Here is a 21,699-nt window from a genome sequence, read left to right as displayed (position 1 = left end):
GCTTACGACTCGAACCGAACTACTGTAGCTGTATCGTCATTCATTCAACCTAAATTGTGTCTCATATTACAATGTACCAACTTTGTTTCGATTTGGAGGTGCGGCCTACAACTTTTCTCTCTCCTTGAATTTCGAATCTCAAATTTCAGGTGCGGCTTACATTCGAGAATTTTTTTTTTCCTTTATTTCGAGTCTCATTTTTCAGGTGCGGCTTAGATTCGAGTGCGGCTTAGATTCGAGTAAATACGGTAATGGAGCATATCTTGCGAATACTGTCACTGGCCTCATAAAATAGCAAACTGCAGTTTCCCTCTGACTTTTTCAACTGCCGCATTTATTGCAGATGAAACTGTGTGGCTTTTTGGTTCCAGGCCATAACTCCCAGTGTGTTCACACGCTTTTCGTGCATTTGCTAAAATTTTGCATAACTTCGTCGCTAGTAAAATTCATTATAGATCTAAAACATATTTACACATTAATAACAGTTCAATATTGAAAATATTTCAGACCAGTGTAAATTAAATGAACTACGGCATTTATTAGTACTAAATGGTTAAAATGTTTCGTAGAGCACAGTCCCAGTTCCAGTTTACTTGTCTAACAGTATCCAGGACCAATAAGAATTTGAAAAGCTGCCATAACCGACTCATAATGGGAGGTACCCCCCATGGTATATGGTTACTGTGAAGAAACTTCTAAAGGAACAGAGATTACTGCATAATAGGTGTAAAACAAAGCATGGGCTATAGAGAGATGTTGAATGAAATGTGTTTAGCTGTCAAGAGAGTAATGTATGAAGCCTCCACTGACTACTGTAGCAGAATACTATCAGATGATCTTCCACAAAACTCAAAGAAATTCTGGTTGGATGTAAAGGCTGTTAGTGGCACCAAAGTTAGTATCTAGTCACTCACGAATGAGCAGGAACTGAATTTGAGGGTAGTAAAGCAAAATCTGAAATACTTCACTCCATTCCAAATGTTCCTTTACAAAGGAAAACCCATGAGAATAGTCCCAATGTAATGCTTGTACCACTAAAAAGACATATGAAATTAGTATTAGTGTCACTGGTGTTGAGAAACTGCTGAAATTGTTACAACTGAACAAAGCTCCAGGCCCTGATGAAATCCCTGTCAGATTCTATATTGAATTTGCTGCTAAGTTAGCCTCTTTCTCACTATAATCTATCGTCAATCCCTACACAAAAAAAGCACAAGGTCACACTCGTCTGCAAGAACGGTAGAAGAAATAATTCACAAAATTACTGTCCAATATCCTTGACAGATTTGTTGCAGAATCTTTGAACATATTCTGACAAGGGAACCTCCCCATCGCACCCCCTCAGATTTAGTTATAAGTTGGCACAGTGGATACGCCTTGAAAAACTGAACACAGATCAATCAAGAAAACAGGAAGAAGTTGTGTGGAACTATGAAAAAAATAAGCAAAATATACAAACTGAGTAGTCTATGTGCAACATATGCAACATCAAGGACAGTGTGAGACCAGGAGCGCCATAGTCCCGTGGTTAGCGTGAGCAGCTGCAGAACGAGAGATCCTTGGTTCAAGTCCTCCCTCGAGTGAAAAATTTAATTTCTTTATTTTCGCAGTTATGATCTGTCCGTTCGTTCATTGACGTCTTTGTTCATTGTAATAAGTTTAGTGTCTGTGTTTTGCGACCGCACCGCAAAACCGAGCGATTAGTAGACGAAAGGACGTGCCTCTCCAATGGGGACCAAAAACATTTGATCGCAAGGTCATAGGTCAACCGATTCCTCCACAGGAAAACACGTCTGATATATTCTATACGACACTGGTGACGGCATGTGCGTCACATGACAGGAATATGTTGTCGACCCACGTAACTTGAACACTTGGCGAATGGGTAAAAATATTCTTCTACCTTGCCCGATTTAGGTTTTCTTGTGGATGTGATAATCACTCCCAAAAAAGTGATGAAAACATAAAGAGTTTGCCACACAAACTGCAACAAATGACTGCAACAGTCGTACAGTTTTCCCTGTCCTCTGTCAAAACATATGTTTTTAACATTTTGAAATTTTTCCGTGTGTAGACCGTGAAATCCTGCATATGTCCAAGCAAATCTGAAGATGTCCTGGAATTTTGGAGAGCGAAGTTGATTGTGTGTGTGTGTGCCTGAACTTTGATAATTGTCTGAAAATAAAAAAATTACAATTTTCACTCGGGGGAAGATTCGAACCAAGGACATTTCATTCCACAGCTGCTCACGCTAACCACAGGACCACGGCGCTACTGATGTAGTATTATCCTTAATGTTATATATGTTGATCATGGACTACTCAGTTTGTATATTTTGCTTATTTTTTTCATAGTTCCACACAACTTCTTCCTGTTTTCTCGATTGATCTGTGTTCAGTTTTTCCAGGCCTATCCACTGTGCCAACCTATAACTAAATCTGAGGGGGGTGCGATGGGGAGGTTCCCTTGTGAGCTCAAGCATAATGAGGTATATTGAGCAAAATGACATTCTCAATGCCAACCAGCAAGGATACTGATCACATGAAACCCAAATTGCACTTTTCTCACATGACATACTGAAAGCTTTGCATCAAGGCAACCTGGTAGATGCTGTATTTCTTGATTTCTGGAAAGCATTTGACTCAGAACCACACTTATGCTTATTGTCAAAAGTATGACCATATGGGGGGATATCAAGCGAAATTTTTGACTGGATTGAGGACTTTTTGATAGGGAGGAAAAGCATGTTATCCAGCACATTTTAAATCGAAAAATTGTTCCAGACATACACCTCAACTTAACCAACATACTTGGCAGTAATATATAAGGGGCTCATACTCTCCATTCAACTCTGTCGAAACCTAATGCAAATGGCAGTGGAATATTGCACATAACTTCATAAATTTCACTATTCATACCATCAATCTCTTCGCATGCCATGTGCCTGAAAATTTAGGACTAAGGCCGCGTCCTTCGTAAGTGAAGGAAGCGAGCGACAGCTTCAGGTGACAAAACACAAAGCAGGTGTAGTTATGGAAGTGTCCTACGTGAGCAACATCTGTGTCGCTGCTAATCTTCCACTGCAACTGTGGACGTTTGAATTCAAAAGTTTTTGAATCTTGTCGCTGCAGCTCGCATGACAGCCACATGTCTTCTCAGCAAAGCAGTGGAGCGGACATGGTGGCAGCTATGAAATACTTATCATTCAATTTTAAGAAAAGTATTTTTGACATCTTTACTCGATAAAGGTCTGAATTTATTTTCATTATTCGTCATAGTGACTGTGATGCACAAAATTGAGTACATGGCGGCACGAAATTTTTAAGAATTTGCAGAGGGGAAAATCACACTGCGTAGACTTTCCGTATAGTTCAGTTGAGACCATACATTATTGCGTATGAAATGAAACCGATATATCTAAATTTTAGAGACCAGAATGATATCTCTTTTCATTCTTGAGATATTGGTTGTTATATGCGCTAACGGGCTGCTCATGGCATGTCCAAACCTTTCTTGTGCTTCGGGAATCAAGTGGTCGTAAAAACCATCTTTTCTCATAAACCATTCATGATATCGAAGTGTCGATTTTTGGAAATGACAGCATGCAGAAAGGACTATTTTATCATATGATTAACACTCCATACATTTTTTTAAACACATGAGCAGAGCGGAAACAAAACTCCCTATAAATTACACCATGAGGTTTTGTCCAAATTTTCATAGCCAAACAAAGAGAGAGAAACAATTAAACAAGGTATCAAAGTGACCAGCGTGGGGTCTAGTTTTGCATGAAAATGTTTAACTGCTTGAAAGTAATCAGGGTAATTAATGAAAACTTAATTAATGAGTTGAGGAAAAATTGAAATATTCCACAAAAAGCTGCTGCCAAGCTATGTAAATGAAATGTCAAAAATTTCATCTGTTCAAGGCCTAGCTATTTTGCACATAAAAAGATAGATTGGTGTGGTATTTAAATGTCTAAAAGGCTTCCTTCAAATCAAGTATAAAGTTAGGATTTTTGAGAACAGAAGACGTTATAAAGGCAAACAAGCAGACAGTAGGATCATGCTTTTTGAATGAAACTTGAAAATAAAAAGAATGAAAGAAATCGGTTCTTAATATTTTATGAAATGATGAGCAGAAAATGAGGTGCACCAAACTTTTTCCCAATATTTTTTATTTCATACTTCTAGACAAATCATTTCAGAAAACTTTTCACTTTCTTTTCAAAATTTTGCATGCTTTGCTTTTACAGACTATTTGGATTAATTGAAACGCTTGGCCTTAACACTGACTGCTGATGAATTACGTTCGCAACATCAAACATCTGTAAAATTTCATGGTTCACTGACATTTATTAGGAATTTAATGTGTGTGATACACTGGGGTAGGAGTGTATACACTTAGAGATCAAGTACTTTGGCAAGACCTTTAACATATACTTAGCAGTGCAGTGTAAACAATATACATAAAACTTAGTACACAGAACTGTAACTGAGTCAATTAAAATATAAAAAGTCGCTTAAAGTAGAAGAAAGTAACTGGGATCGAACCTAGGACCTTCGGGTAACCCTAATTACTGCCTGTAACACTACTGCTACACCACAGTTCACTGATGCTCACTGGTATCAATGTATTTATTTACGTAGTCAGTCATTCTTCTGCCTATATTGGCTGTTAAAAGTTCTTGATCATGTAAAAAACATTCGTCTTTAATTTATTGATGAGATAGTCAAATGCTCCTCTGATCTTTCACGCATTCACGTGTATTCGAGGAATTTGTCTGGTGATCTTCGTAGTTGATGATATAAATTATGAAATTATCCATGGAGATTCCTCCCTTTGTAAATTTCACGCACACCATTCCTTTTCACTTTGTTTTCTTAAGTAAAACTAATTTTGTAGCCTTACCCTCCAGCTACAGTACTCTACAGTTTAGGGGTGCCGTCTTACAGATACAGCTGGTTGGCTCTAAGCAGCCATGTAACGCGAGAGGTCGCTCGCACGCAGGACACCCGAGCTTTCCGCCTGATGCTGCTGCTTGTCACTGGAGTGTTGCGTATCAAGAAGTCGCTTACTTCTGTCGCTCACGTAGGACTCGGCCTAAGTTGTTCTTGATGTACGTGGGGGAGTTGGAAAATAAGTTTCCCCTGTCGACTGTGGTCAGAGTTGTGTGTGAAATGGGGAAAAGAGAGAGAGAGAGAGAGAGAGAGAGAGAGAGGGAGAGAGGGAGGGAGAGAGAGAGAGAGAGAGAGAGAGAGAGAGAGAGAGAGAGACATTAAAGATAAGATATACCTTTATTTTTCTACCTAATTTCCAAGTACATTGAGAAATTTGCCATACCGCTTTATAAGCTTCAACAAGCCTTCCAGGAAAAAATCTGGGCGTTGCATATGGAAGAAACATTGAATGCCAGTTCGCTTTAATCATGTCATCCACATTCCTGACATTGCATCTGTAGTGGCCCTGTGCGTCCATCCAGGTCTGTTTGTCCTGCACTAGCTGACGTCCGTCACTAAATTGCTGGCACAATCTCCACGCCATTTGCATCGACTTCACACCTGACCCGTACACCTCAACAAGGCAGTTATGAATTTCTGTGTCTGATACTCCATGTGCCCATTCATAACGGATAACAGCTCTCACTGCCACCTTTGACCACAACTCCAAAACACACCTCCTCTCCATAGCTCCGGGAAAAGACTGAGCGGCTGGCCTCCGCTTTGCGCAGGCACTGTGACAGCGCCCTCTGTTTGATCACGCTCGACCTCTACCCAAAATGGTGTATCGGTGTCTCGCACGTTCACATTCACCTGCCACGTCGTCTTTCACCTGTATCACACAACTCTGCCCACATTCAACAGGAGAATCTTGTTTTCCAACTCCCCCCTATTACTTGACAATGAATCGTGTCTGACAATCACTCTAAGTGTTAGCACTTTCATTGTCAACTATAAGTTTAAATTCTTTCCGCACTGTATTGTAAAAGCATTTCATAGTAAATTTGTAGCACCTGTCACTTATGTGAGTGCATAATATATACTGAGAATTCTCATCTGTCATACACATTTACTTGTACAGGCTTGTAATGATAGATTGCTAGACTGCCTCTTTTTGTGCCAACACCCTCTGAACCTGTAAATGCTCTTCATACAACGAGCAAGTAGCACTTGGTAAAAAGTGCTGATATCACAACTCTGCAGAAATGAAGGGAGTTGAGCTGGCTGAAAAATGCCACACTGCACTACTAAATTACATGTCACACTGTACCTAGTATTTCCTGGAAGGACGGAACAAATGTGACGTAGGCAGAGCCTCGACCCACCTGTGGCCCGTACACCCTGCACACACGAAGTTTGGTGTGCCGTGGCCAGCCCTGTCGTAGGGTATATAAGGGGCACGCACAGTGTCTGACGTCATGCGACAACTTCAAGGACACGAAAATGAGGGTACCGTATTTACTCGAATCTAAGCCGCACTCTAACCTAAGCCGCACCTGAAAAATGAGACCCGAAATCAAGGAAAAAATATTTTCCCGAATCTAAGCCACACCTGAAATTTGAAACTCGAAATTCAAGGGGTGAGAAAAATTATAGGCCGCATCTCCAAATCGAAACAAAGTTGGTCCATTGTAATATGAGACACAATTAGGTCGAATGAATGACGATACAGCTACAGTAGTTTGGTTCGAGTCTTAAGTTAGCAATTAAGCTTTACCAGGTAGCCATTGCTATGCGTCAGGCGCTCCGTCCGTATTTATACGGGTACCCTTCCTTTTCCACGCGCTTCGTCTGGTTTGAATTGATATATTATTTTTCTTTGATCTGATAAGTGCCGTTTTCTTTGTTGTAGGTGTTTACGTCACTCTAAGCTGAAAATGTGTTACTGTACTGTGTCATGCATTGTTTGTCGCATTTTGATAGTGCGTGTTTACGGCCTGTCGCCGCTCGCGGCATGTCTTGCTTTTGTGCCCGCTACTGCCGTTTCCAATTTAAAAGATTGAGAAGGGGGGGGGGGGGGGGGGGGAGAGAGAGAGAGAGAGAGAGAGAGAGAGAGAGAGAGAGAGAGAGAGAGGAATCGTCACATTAGCGAAACAATGGCAAGAGACTGCTATTTGTTGTTACTTACACTGCTGCCTTCTTTGATAATGATCAACAAGAGCCAAATAATAGACTGCGTATGATAGATGATGTTCTGAACGAGAGTTTAGCGAAAATTTTTCTCCGTTTGAAAATCTTTGCAGGCGCCTCTTTAGTACATTACATTCTACACAGAAATTAGAGTCATCTTAGATTTAAAAATCTAGTCAATTGCCGTGCTTCATTTCTGACTGTATCACTATTAAGCATAAGAATAATATGAATATAAACATGACATGATACTTATATTCTTCTGCGTTTGCTGTTGTCTCACTCTAGTTTCATAGTTTATGAGACAGACCGGATTTAAATGAGATAGCAGCAAACATGAAACAATACATGGCAAAATGCTTATATACGTATTATTCTTATGGTGACGAGAATACTGCATGTGATTCACAATTTATAAAAGTTCCTATTATAGCAACCATCTCTTCTCACAGATAGGAAAAAAATTCAGAACGTAGAGTTGGCCATATTGACAAACATCCCAAACAGTCTTGCCAGTCGGATTTCCGTAGTACATTGAAAATAGCTCGTCTTCCACCTTTTTTTTTTTAATTTATTTACTGACGCAGAGGTTTTGGCGCCAGGATTTATCTTTGTGCCTACAAAGCATGCCTGTGTAGCGCTACATATATTCGACGGTAGAAGTAAGTTGTGGCGGCACCCACCAACTTTTTTCAGAATTTCCGCTGGCTTTGCACTCGATTCTAAGCCGCAGGTGGTTTTTTGGATTACAAAAACCGGAAAAAAAGTGCAGCTTAGATTCGAGTAAATACGGTACTCGTGAGACACAGAATTACCAGCTCCCTCAAGGAGTTTGAAAGGAACTTCGTTGTGGGTATCCATTTGGCCGGCTGGTGAAATCGTGCAATATCCACATTGGTGGAGTATTTGGATGCAACAGTGGCCCAATGCTGGCATGTGAATATGGGGGCAGGCATTCATGTTATCAAGGTTCCAATCAATCGTGTCTGATCACTAACGGCAACCCTGAGGAATTACCAGTCCTACATGTAGGCTGCTGTTAACACTCCAGGAAACACTGTTTTCAGGGTGGTGCCATGACTGGGAAGCAAGGACTGCTGATTAGTGGCACAATATTGTGTCCAGCAATGAATCCACAATTCATTTATAACACCTTTCCCAAATGAATCAGTGCATAAACCTACTAGGTTGCAGGAGGTGCAGTGTCATACTGATTAGTGGAATTATATTCGGAATGAGATTTTCACTCTACAGCGGAGCGTGCCCTGATATGAAACTTCCTGGCTGATTAAAACTGTGTGCCAGACAGAGACTCGAACTCGAGACCTTTACCTTTCACGGGCAAGTGCTATACCATGTGAGCTACCGAAGCACAACTCATGCCCCGTCCTCACAGCTTTACCTCTGCCAGTACCTCGACTCCTGCCTTCCAAACTTAACAAAAGCTCTCCTGCAAACCTTGCAGAACTAGCACTTCTGGAAGAAAGGATATTGCGGAGACATGGCTTAGCCACAGCCTGGGGGATGTTTCCAGATGAGATTTTCACTTTGTGGCCCAGTGTGTGCTGATATCAAACTTCCTGGCAGATTCAAACTGTGTGCCGGACCGACACTCACACTTGGGACCTTTGCCTTTCATGAGCAAGTGCTCTACCGTCTGCTATGTTCTTTGTAAATTTGACTTGATTTTTTGATCACTGAAATAAGAACAAATTCCCACTCAACCTGTAAAGTTCCATTCCATTTTATCCTCCCCTTGTGAGTGTTTCATATTTTTTTAGGCATTGCATGTACTGAAGTTGCACAAGACATGAGCAAAATCAGTGACCCTTAAGTAGAGCTACGTGCAATACCCACATTCTAAAAATGCAAAATGTTTCCAAAGTGTAAAAAATGGTTATTCCAACAATACCTGGGTATAGAGCACCATGTTTTCGGTTGATTTCAAGGTGCGACAAAATGCAAAATTTTGGAAAAATATATTATAATTAGAATATTGCAGTGAAATTTATTACTTACATGTTAAAAAATCTGAATATACAGTTGCTAGATTTTTACTGTTTTTAATAATCTGTTGTTATATGTGAAAATACTACATAAAGATGGCAAAAAAGCAAAAATTACAACAGTAAACAAACAGATTACTTGTTGTGTAACTACCGATGTGCTAGATATGATGTTCTGCAACCTGTCCAACACACACAATTACGCACGACCGAGTTAACACGGAGTAGGTAAAACGAGATACATCTGTCATATTTTACATCACTGAAAATTGAGCACTACACCAAGGATGTTGCATTTACACCCCCCCCCCCCCCCCACACACACACACCCGCCTCACCTGCTGCCCTCCCCGGCCTGCCAGTCGCTGTAGCGGCCGCCGTCCTGCACCCGCCGCCCTCCACTGTCCGTGAACCGCCCGCTGCCCACCTGTCGGGGTCGGTCGCCGCCTCCTCCTCTCCACTGCCGCTCCCTCACCCTGCCGCCGCGGCTACCGCCACCGTAAGCTGGCGAACCGTGTGTGTTGTCTGCATCTTCCCCGTTTATCACCTGTGGTGCAAACAAGTATGTAACTGATCTTAAAAGACACTTCAAAATTAATCACAAAACAAACAGATTTAATTTTTCATTGTCTAAAAGCATGCTTCACATTTATAGTATATCTGAAGAAATTCATGTTACCACCATAAGCTGCTTTATTATAACTAGTTTTGGCAGACAGTACCATTTACGAGTAAACTCTTATTGTAATGGTGGCATGTGACCAAGTCACATTAAACTGTTGATAATCAGCAAATTTATTCATTTATTTAATTATCTCTGAGTTACATTTGTAATTAATTAATAGGCTATATATACAGGGCGATTCAAAAAGAATACCACAACTTTAAAAATGTGTATTTAATGAAAGAAACATAATATAACCTTCTGTTATACATCATTACAAAGAGTATTTAAAAAGGTTTTTTTTTCATTTAAAAACAAGTTCAGAGATGTTCAATATGGCCCCCTCCAGACACACGAGAAATATCAACCCGATACTCCAACTCGTTCCACACTCTCTGTAGCATATCAGGCGTAACAGTTTGGATAGCTGCTGTTATTTCTCGTTTCAAATCGTCAATGGTGGCTGGGAGAGGTGGCCGAAACACCATATCCTTAACATACCCCCATAAGAAAAAAATTGCAGGGGGTAAGATCAGAGCTTCTTGGAGGCCAGTGATGAAGTGCTCTGTCACGGGCTGCCTGGCGGCCGATCCATCGCCTCGGGTAGTTGACGTTCAGGTAGTTACGGACAGATAAGTGCCAATGTGGTGGCGCTCCATCCTGCTGAAATATGAATTGTTGTGCTTCTTGTTCGAGCTGAGGGAACAGCCAATTTTTCCCGGGCTGCGAGCAAATGCTTGCTGGATGCGTGCTAGATTTTCATCACTCGTTCTCGGCTGTCCATAACTTTTCCCTTTGCACAAACACCCATTCTCTGTAAACTGTTTATACCAACGTTTAATACACCACCTATCAGGAGGTTTAACACCATACTTCGTTCGAAATGCACACCGAACAACTGTCGTCGATTCACTTCTGCCGTACTCAATAACACAAAAAGCTTTCTGTTGAGCGGTCGCCATCTTAGCATCAACTGACGCTGACGCCTAGTCAACAGCGCCTCAAGTGAACAAATGTACAACTAAATGAAACTTTATAGCTCCCTTAATTCGCCGACAGATAGTGCTTAGCTCTGCCTTTTGTCATTGCAGAGTTTTAAATTCCTAAAGTTGTGGTATTCTTTTTGAATCACCCTGTACTAGGTTACAAATACAACTAAATAATAGTTATATCTAAAAACAAAGATGATGTAACTTACCAAACGAAAGTGTTGGTATGTTGATAGAGACACAAACACACACACAAAATTCAAGCTTTCGCAACCCACGGTTGCTTCATCAGGAAAGAGGGAAGGAGAGGGAAAGAGGGAAGGATGTCGGTTTTAAGGGAGAGGGTAAGGAGTCATTCCAATCCCGGGAGCAGAAATCTTACCTAAGGGGGAAAAAGGGACAGGTATACACTCGCACTCGTGCACGCACGCGCGCACGCAAGCATCCATCCATCTGCACATATACAGACACAGGCAGACATATGTAAAGGCAAAGAGTTTGGGCAGAGATGTCAGTCGAGGCGGAAGTACAGAGGCAAAGACGTTGTCAAATGACAGGTGAGGTATGAGCGGCGGCAACTTGAAATTAGCGGAAGTTGAGGCCTGGTGGGTAACGGGAGGAGAGGATATATTGAAGCGCAAGTTCCCATCTCCGGAGTTCTGATAGGTTGGTGTCGGTGGGAAGTATCCAGATAACCCGGACGGTGTAACACTGTGCCAAGATGTGCTGGCCGTGCACCGAGGCATGTTTAGCCACAGGGTGATCCTCATTACCAACAAACACGTCTGCCTGTGTCCGTTCATGCGAATGGACAGTTTGTTGCTGGTCAGAACTCTGGAGATGGGAACTTGCCCTTCAATATATCCTCTCTTCCCGTTACCCACCAAGCCTCAACCTCCGCTAATTTCAAGTTGCCACCGCTCATACCTCACCTGTCATTCGACATCTTTCCCTCTGTACTTTCGCCTCGACTGACATCTCTGCCCAAACTCTTTGCCTTTATATATGTCTGCTTGTGTCTGTATATGTGCGGATGGATATGTGCGTGTGTGTGCGCGAGTGTATACCTGTCCTTTTTTCCCACTAAGGTAAGTCTTTCCGCTCCCGTGATTGGAATGACTCCTTACCCTCTCCCTTAAAACCCACATCCTTTTGTCTTTCCCTCTCCTTCCCTCTTTCCTGATGAAGCAACCGTGGGTTGCGAAAGCTTGAATTTTGTGTGTGTGTTTGTGTCTGTTAGTGTCTCTATCAACATACCAACGCTTTCATATATACAGTCATGATCTTCACATATCTTAAGTCATCATTATTGTCTATAGCAAGGCTCATATCTCTCTCCAGTGCTCGGCACACTTCACTGCAGCATTGTTGGCCAACCATGGGTCTTAGAAAGTGTATGCGGCCAGCAAGGATGGACAGGTCAACAGGTGTGTCATCGTTTGTTTTTTCCACATTGGCAGGACTCTTCTTTGGTTATTCCACTTTAAAGCGTTATCCTTTGATCTTACCATTTGACACGTAAGTCTATTTAGGCTCCTCCACACTCTCCATTCCAACTGTGATCCAGCAGGAAGTTTTTATTTAATGTTCCAACTTTTCAGGCTGCCTTTATTCAATTTCTGTTTCCACATTGGTTCTCTGGTTGTAGGTTGACTTTCATTTAGTGGATGTTCAACTTTTATCAAATCTTTCTTAGATTTAAATCTCTCCACCGCTGGCTGGCGTGCGTACAGTAGATGTCTTCTATCTTCGCACTGCCTGCTTCATTCAGCCATCACCAACGTTTGTCGTCTGATCTGTGGGGGGAGGGGGGGCGGGGGGCTATTCCAGAACACATATAATGGAGATCGCAGTTTGTAGACTTCAGGCATCCCATAATTAATAGACAAGAGTCATTCAGTGCTGCATCTTGTTTCGGGGCATGTGTCGATCTTCTCCATACGGAGCATGCATATTCAGCTGGAGCAAAGCACAATGCCAGTGATGATGCACGTAGAATTTCAGGATTTGCTCCCCAGTGTGAGTTGATAAGTTTGCGGATTATACTGTTCACTGAGTTGGCTTTCGCTCTAGTTTTTTCTACATGTTTCTTGTAAGACAATGTTCAGCCTAATGTGATTCCAAGATAAACTGGGTTTGGGCAGTGTTTAAGTTTAACTGAGTGCCATTCCAATTGTAACTCCCTGTTTGCTTCCTTATTGTTCAGATGAAATAAACAAGTCTGTGTCTTTGCCGGATTCAGTCGAAGCTGGTTCCCATTCTAATATTTAGTTAATACTTCTAAGGCATCTGCTAGGTTTCTCTCAATATGTTTGATTGATCTGGATAGGCAGGCAATGGCTACATCATCAACGTAGATAAAACTTCTTGTCGTTGGCCCAACTGGTTGGTCATTTGTGTACAGTTTGAAAAGTGGAGGGGACAAAACACTACCTTGTGGGAGCCCATCATCAAATGTGCAGGCCTAATAAACAGTGTCAACATATTGTGTTACTCCAACATATGATACTGCTAAAATGACTTTAGTTGAAAATTTTTTGTCATACCAAATCTAGTCGTCAATACAGCACTAGTCACCAGTAACACGAAATTCTTCGAATACATTAAGGCTGTGGAGCACGGTTTAAATAATGAATACTACACCAGTTACTTGTTTTTTCAGGCTTAGCACAGAGCGTTTCAAGAATTTATTCTCATTTTCAAGTGAATTTGTTTACATGAATATTTTTGGTGGTGTTTTCATGTGTTATTTTCTGCCTCTCTTGACACTATTTGATATTGTTATACTGCAATCTGAAAATCTGACAAAATGAATATTTCAGTGTTTTTAAATGCCAAAGTTAGAAATAGTATATATTGAAAATTCCTTCCAGTTTGCCCTATGTGGTAGCTACTGCATAGGACAAACTGGTAGGAATTTTCAAATTAAATACACTGAACACATCAACTGTTACACACATAACAAATTAACAAAATCAGCAAAAGAAACACACGTAAGAAACACTAGACACCCAATCGAAAACATAGAAGATCTTAAAATACTCCACTACTTCCAAAGATCATATACAATGGATTTAAGGGAGGAGCTTGGAATTTTTTTAGAACACAAAAAGCAAGGAGAAAAAAATTCTCAATGATAAACTAGGTAGTGAATCAGGTAATTTTTTCAAATGTTTCTCCTGCATATGATAAGTGTAGTAATTTTCATAAATGTGTACATTTCCTCATTAGAAAAAAAACCTAATCAATAATCCAGTCATAAAAGTACATTTTACGTGTGTGACATTCTATATAACAGAGGAGGCACAATATCTGTAAGCAGCAAAAAATACCACTTCTAACATTACCATCAAAAATACTCAGATTCATTTTGTCTAATTTTCCGATTGCGGCATAACCTCAAGAAGATGTAAAAGAGGCAGAAAATTACACATACAAACAATGCCAAAAATATTCATGTAAAGAAATGCTTTTAAAATGAGAATAAATTCTCAATACATGTTGGGTTAAGCATGAAAAAATAAGTGACTGGTGTAGTTTTCATTATTTAAATCATGAATTACACAGCTGCAGACTTCCCCAAAACATCAAATAGTGTGGAGCATGTTTTACAAAAAAGATGTTGGTCTTTGCCAGGCCAGGCACAATGAGCTATATTTGCACACCGTAGGAAGAAGCTGAAACTCATCAAGTGTGGAGACAAGACAACCGTTAACTTGGATATGATGATTCACATGTTAATCTATAAAAACCAATACGCTTTATTACAATTTATTTTTATGTCAACTTCAAAATGGTACTTGCCAGTGAAACTACATGGCCCAGCCACATTAATGTCGCTACCACCTACAGGGTGCACATGAAGTCCGGGAACACTTTCAATTATTTATTGCACAAGAACTAAACATTGTACAGACGTCATACATATTGTATTTTGAAGAGAAACTCTGGAAGTTTTTTTTTTTTTTTTTACAAACATTTGATAGGCCAACCACGAGTGATCCGGCAGATGTCAATATGGTAATCGAATTCTTGCCATTCCCATCCCAGCATGGCATCGTCGACTTGTGGCAGTCACTTCCCGTATTCTCTCCCGGAGCTCTGCTACATCACGTGGTAGAGGCGGTACATCCACCAGATCCTTAATGTATCCCCACAGATAAAAGCGACACGGAGTGGGATCTGGTGATTGGGGAGGCCATTACGTGAAACAGCTGTCCCCTTCTGTAGCAGGGCTGATCCATCGATGCGGCAGCTCCGTGTTCGGGTACCCTCAAACTTCATGATGAAAATGGGGTGCAGCCCCATCCTGCTGAAAGATGAATGGAGAGTCTGATTGCGTTTGAGGCATCAGCCATTGCTGCAACATGTAGGAATATCCAGTGACAATGCTCTCCGCAAAGAAGAATGGCCCGTACAGTTTTCGATGTGACGAGGCACAAAAAACATTTACGTTTGGGGAATCACGCTCAAATTCAGTGCAATCGTGTGGATGCTTTGCACCCCAGATTTGAGCATTGTGCCTGTTCACTTTCCCATTAGTGTGAAAAGTGGCTTCGTCGCTAAAAATTAATCGATCAACAATGCCATCCCCATCCCCATTGAATTATTGCAACTGCGAACAAAACTCAAAACAGTTCTCTTTGTCATTGTCACTGAGCTTCTGCACTAGCTCCAATTTGAATGGTATCACAAACAACTCCCGTCGCAGGACTTTCCACACTATCAATGGAGCCATTTCAAGTTCGTGGGATACAGGACACACCGTTTTTTTTTTGGACTCCTTACATATGTCTCTCGTACGCGCTCCACATTCGCTTCACTCACACTGGGACGTCCGCTTCTCTTTGCCGGGCACAAGCAACCCGTTGTAATGAATTTGTTGTGCCAGTGATAATTGGCCTTCCTTGTTGGTGGCTTCTTACTGTACTTGGCTCTAAACATCCGTTTAACAGCTGTAGCACACTTGTTTTTGTCGAACTCCAACACACAGAAAGCTCGCTCCGCACCTGAACTCGCCATGTTTGCACCTAGCGCTGACTATCGGCAGGTTACCAAAGTACGCTGTAGCGGTATACATGAGAAAAAAAAAACCCTTTAAGGGTTTCTCTTCAAAATGACATTTGTATGATATCTGTACAATGTTTGGTTCTTATGTAATAAATAATTGAAAGTGTTTCCAGACTCTATGTACACCCTGCATGTTCAACATGACCGTGCAATAACTACTTACAGATGGCAAGTGGCAATACTAGTTGTGGAGGCTATATAAAGCATGTCTGGAGAACACATACAACAGTGTAATCATTCTCATAATGCAAAAATAGAGCTATTTATCTGACGTCCAATAGGGAATGATCATTGGATTCCAAGCCTAGGGTGGAAGCATTTCCGAAACGACAAGTTTTTAAATTGTTTGCACGCCATCCTGTTTAAAGTTCACTGCGTATGACAAAACAGCACTCTCCAAAACAAGTGTCTAAGCAAGCAGTTGCACCATGGGACACAGATGACAGGAATGAACAATGGCTGCAGATCCATATATGGGCAAATAGAAATGCAACTGTTGAGCAATTGACGGCCCATACAAACCAAGAGGCTACTATGAGTGCCTCCTCAACTACTGTTCAGCAAACACTGCTGCTTATGGGCCTCTGCAGCAGGTACCTGCTCACGCACCCGTGCTGACTGGTGTTCATCACCGATGAAGGCCGGAATTCGTACACCAGTGCCGCAGCTGGACATCTACCGAGTGGCGAAAGGTGGCTTTTTCAGACAAATCAGGTTTTAGCCCTCACTGGACGCACGGCTGTTGGCGTGTACGGCATGAAACGCCTGAAAGCAAACACCCTGCAACCATCTACAGAAGGTTCCAAGCCAGAAGGCATTCCCTGGGTGATTCCTGTCGTTCTGAAAGGTGCAACGGATCAACACAAGTATGGATTTATCCTTGCAGATCATGTCCACCATTACATGCAGTTTGTTTTTCCTCAATACAATGGCAGTTACCGGCTGCATCGTGTAACACAGCTCATTGTGTACATGCATGACTAAGGGCATTAGAATGTATTTACCATACTCCTCTTGTCAACAAACTCCCCAGATTTTAAACAACTGAGAATCTGTGGGACCACCTCAAAATGAGCTGTTCGTGGCACGTATCCTCAATCGAAAAACCTAGCGCATCTGGCACATCCCAGTTCTCTCCCTACATGTCTACACTGCAAAATATGGCTTTGACAGGTGGTCACAATGTGACTGGACAGTGTAGTTATCAATAAAGCACTATTCACTAAAAGCAGCTCATGGTGCTAACACAAATTTCTTCAAAAAGTAAATTGTCCTTAAAGCCAGAGACTGGTTCAGACAGCACAGTGCTACATTAGGCACGGTCCTTGAAATGTAGCAATCCGGAACTGATCCACTTGCTCTGATAACACTCCTAATATAAATACTATTTTTGCTTCTCTTTCGTGTTTTATTTAATTGACTTATACACCATGTGTTGCTCGGTCGTAAAGTGCCACACTACAAACACAAAGGTCTTGGGTTCAATCCCTGGTCAAATCCTAGAATTTTTATCTGTCATTTATCACTTCCTTTACTTCTGACAATGTTTAGTTGTGGAAAATATTGAGTTGCCCCACAGTTCTGAATCCGCATTAAACTGCAGGCCCCCATATAAATGGCAGGGTAAGTTAGTTCAAAGGTTGGAAGAAGGTAACTGCATACCCCTTCCAAAATGACCATGACTAGTATAGCACTGTGGTGTTCAAAACAATTTTCATATTGACGATTGCTTTACTTTGGCATGTACACCATACACATATGAAATATCCGAATTATTTTCCATGTTGTAATTTTTTAAATCTTATCAGTTTTAGATTTGGGAAACGAACAAGAGAAGCAATATTGGCACTATGTTAAATTTTGGGGAGAAGATTAGAAGTAGACAAAAAAGTACATAATTTATTGATGTAGAAAAGACATATGATACGGTTGAATGGAAGTTATTACTTAGAGCAGGGCTTCCCAACCTTTTCAGCTGGTGGACCCCTTCTTCAGTCGAAAATCCATGGCAGACCCCTAGTCAGTCAAGAGCACAGTAACTTCAAATTTCAGAACGAAACCCATGGGAACTGAAAGCTTCTTAATGCAGGTGCAATGTTCCCAATGCCCCCCCCCCCCCCCCCCACCAAGTATCGATAGTCTTTGGTTCAGAGATGAATGAAAACAACTTGAAATTAACGATCCAATTTTAATTCCCACTGTATCCAGACACACACTAGTGGATTTACTCCCTTTGGTAATTAACATTTCACACGCTGGAGCTGTCTTCTTCCAAGAGCAATCAACATCACGTCCAAACTGTTCGCTGTTGACAAGCTGTCGCTTATGGTCTGTTCACTTCCACTATTTGGCTACTCTTGTGTAAGGAGCATGCATATTTCGTAACAGTCGTGTGTGTGTGTGTGTGTGTGTGTGTGTGTGTGTGTGTGTGTGTGTGTGTGTGTGTGTGTGTGTGTGTGATTTTTTGTGAAATCCAAAGAAAAATGTTCAAATGTATGTAAAGTCTTCCTTCGGTCGTCCTCCCTCCTCATTCATTTCAACTGGAAACTTCCCTTGCTGTGAAGGCGATGGAGAAACTGCAGCCTTCTTCAATGATCCTGACTTCAGCCACCGATCCATGTTAGAAGTAATAAACTGGTCAAAAATCGACTTATGAAACAGGTAGTGCACTGACAAGGCAAGTTTAACATTTAATGATGCCTGGGGCTGCATACGTGCCAGCGAGCGCTGTGATTGGTCGACAAAGCTCGCTCCGCGCATGCGTAAAAGGTTTCAACGCATCTAGCGCCGTGGGCCAGCGCACAAACGACCCCCGTATTGTTGCTAAACAGTCTATCAGAGAAGCCGCATTCTCCGGCATTAAACAGTGTATACGTTCTCACTTAGGAACCGCAATGGTGGCTGCTTGGGGATACGACCTGAGGTGAAAGCACACGTTTTTCACATGGGGGGGGGGGGGGGGGGGAGTTGTGATGAATTTAATTTTCACATTTTTATTCAATAATTTTACTCATTATTTTAAACGATTTGGTGAAAGGTGACCGCGGATCCCCTAGAAAGAGCCGGCGGACCCCTAAGGGTCTGGATATTAATGGTAAAAAAGAAAGAAAAAAATATGAGGAGAGTGAGACAGGGATGCCCTTTATTACGTTATGTCGTACACTCATAAAGGATATCCTAACAACAATGAAAGAAAAGATGACTGGAATCAAAATTAATGGTGTGCATATTTACTGCATCAGATTTGCTGCTGATTTGCAGCATTGGCACACTCAGAGAAGGAACTAAATAAAATGGTTGGGGTCTTCAACTAAAAATAAATATCAAGAAGACAAAAATCATGGTTATACACAAGAAAGGGGGTGGAGGTCCAATTGACATACGAACACACAGTGAGCAATTAGATGCGGTTATAGAGCCCCTCAGGGAGATAGCTTTCGGGGCTGGAAAGATAGCCAATGCACACTCAGTACGTCTGCCAGGGCGGCCTCACCCGAGATGTGGAGGTGGCCTCGCCCGAGGCTGTCGAGCACGCAGGCTGCAGTCTTCTGCTCACATCGGCACCGACGATGCCTTTTGCACAGGTTCTGAGGCCATCTTCAGATGTTACAAGCAGCTGGCAGGGGTGGTAAAGATTGTTGGCCTCACACGCAGGGCGCAAACTGAGCTTGCTATTTGCAGGATCATTCCAAGAGTCGACTGGGGTCCTTTGGTTTGGAGCTGTGTGAAATGTCTCAGCCAAATGATTAATCGTCTGTGTAATGGTGTCGGACGCAAATTCTGGATATGCGTTATCTGGTGTGGATTTCTAGGACTCCCTTTGATAGATCAGGGGAGCACTACACAAAGGAAAGAGTACTTGTGGAGTGCACATGGAGGGTTTTCAGGCTACGCAGTAGTTTGAGGTACTCTCACGAACACTCACCAGTCGATACGCACATAGCGAAATCAGACTGTCTTCAGAGTAAAGACTGTTTGACTGTAAAAACTTTATCAGTAAACTGTCAAAGTATGCACAGCAGATTTCCCGAGTTTACTGCCCTCCAGAAAAGTTCTCAACCTCAATGTAGTCTCAGGACTGGGAGCTGACTAAAACCCACAGTAAAGCTCTGAGATATTTTGCGAATCATGGAATGTTTATCAGACTGACAGATTACGGGGGTGTTCATTGCAGTTGACAAAAATATTGTCTTTGCTGAGGTTGACATTGAGTGCGATAGTGAAATTACATTGCATGCATAATAGGTCCAGGTGAAACCAAGTTAATTGTTGAATGTTTTTACTGACCACCTGACCCAGCTGTGACTGTTATAGAGTCATTCAAAGAAACTCCATGGTCAGTTGTTCATAAATACCTAGATTATGCAATACTAGTTGGTGGTGACTTTAATCTACTGTGTGTGTGTGTGTGTGTGTGTGTGTGTGTGTGTGTGTGTGTGCGTGCACGCACACATTTCTTCTACAGCTTGAGAAAGGAATTTCATTCTGAAAGTTAGCAAAGCTCTGTATCTTTTGTTTGTGTGTCTGTTGACGACACAGCACTTCTACCTTTCGGTGAGTTGTCTCTTTATTCCTAAGCAATTCACTGACAATATGGTTATAGGACATGAGGTTTTCTGTTTTGTCAAGTGCACAATTCTACATTTCTATCTCTGTACCACTTTGAAACCTTATCGAGATTTGACTGAACATTTACGTAGCTTCTTTAAGATGGTACTTTGCTATAGATAAGTGCAGCATCTGCAAAAAGTCTGAAGTTACTGTTAATATTGCCTGTAAGGTATTTAATATACAGCAGACAACTTCACACTAATTAGTCTGAACTGCGAGCATTCCACCAGGAAATCACTGATCCAGTGACAGAACTGAGGCAACACACTGTAGACCCACAATTTCATTACAAGCTGCTTGTGAGAAACATTGTCAAAAGCCTTCTGGAAATCTAGAAATATGAAACCAACTTTAATTCCCCTGTCGACAGCACTCATTACATCGTGCGAATAAAGAGGCAGTTGTGTTTCACGAGAACTGTATTTTCTGAGTCCACTTTCTACGTCAATGGATCATTTTCTTTGAGGTGTTTCATTATGCTGGAACACAGTACATGTCCCAAAATTCTAATACACTACGTCATCGAAAATATCCGGACACAACCAAAGACATACATTTTTCAAATTAGGTGCATTGTGCTGCCACCTACTGCCAGGTACTCCATACCGGTGACCTCAGTAGTCATTTGACATCGTGAGAGAGCAGAATGGGGAGCTCTGCAGAACTTTCGGACTTCAAACCTGGTCAGGTGATTGGGTGTCACTTGTGTCATACGTCTGTACATGAGATTTCCACACTTCTAAACATCGCTAGGTCCACTGTTTCTGATGTGATAGTGAAGTGGAAACATGAAAGGACATGTACAGCACAAAAGCGTACAAGCCGACCTCATCTGTTGACTGACAGACCGCCGACAGCTGAAGAGGGTTATAATGTGTAATAGGCAGACATCTATCCACACCGTCACAAAGGAATTCCAAACTGCATCAGGATCCACTGCAAGTACTATAACAGTTAAGCGGGAGGTGAGAAAACTTGGATTTCATGGTCAAGCAGCTGCTCGTAAGCCACACATCACGCTGGTAAATTCCCAAAGATGCCTCGCTAGGTGTCAGGAGCGTAAATATTGGACAACCGAACAGTGGAAAAACATCGTGTGGAGTGACGAATCACGGTACACAATGTGGCAATCCGAAGGCAGGGTGTGGGTATGGGCAGTGGTGTTATGGCGTGGTTGTGTTTTTCGTGGAATGGGCTTGCACCCCTTGTTGTTTGGCACAGCATTATCA

The 21,699-nt window shown here is 41.8% G+C and overlaps 1 protein-coding gene across 1 annotated transcript in view; it reads right to left on the bottom strand.

Annotated features, from left to right (window-relative positions):
* Positions 1 to 21,699, bottom strand: part of LOC126212713 (protein shuttle craft) — a 283,723-nt gene that overhangs the window by 235,807 nt on the left and 26,217 nt on the right. The window contains exon 4 of the mRNA XM_049940125.1: positions 9,475 to 9,683. Within this exon, the coding sequence (XP_049796082.1) occupies positions 9,475 to 9,683 (209 nt within the window). The remainder of the gene's footprint in view (positions 1 to 9,474; positions 9,684 to 21,699) is intronic.

This window comes from Schistocerca nitens, chromosome 11 (genome assembly GCF_023898315.1).
Source record: "Schistocerca nitens isolate TAMUIC-IGC-003100 chromosome 11, iqSchNite1.1, whole genome shotgun sequence".
NCBI classification, from domain to species: Eukaryota; Metazoa; Arthropoda; class Insecta; order Orthoptera; family Acrididae; genus Schistocerca; species Schistocerca nitens.
The sequence above is the reverse complement of the archived record's forward strand: the minus strand, read 5'-3'. Positions and strand labels throughout refer to the sequence as shown.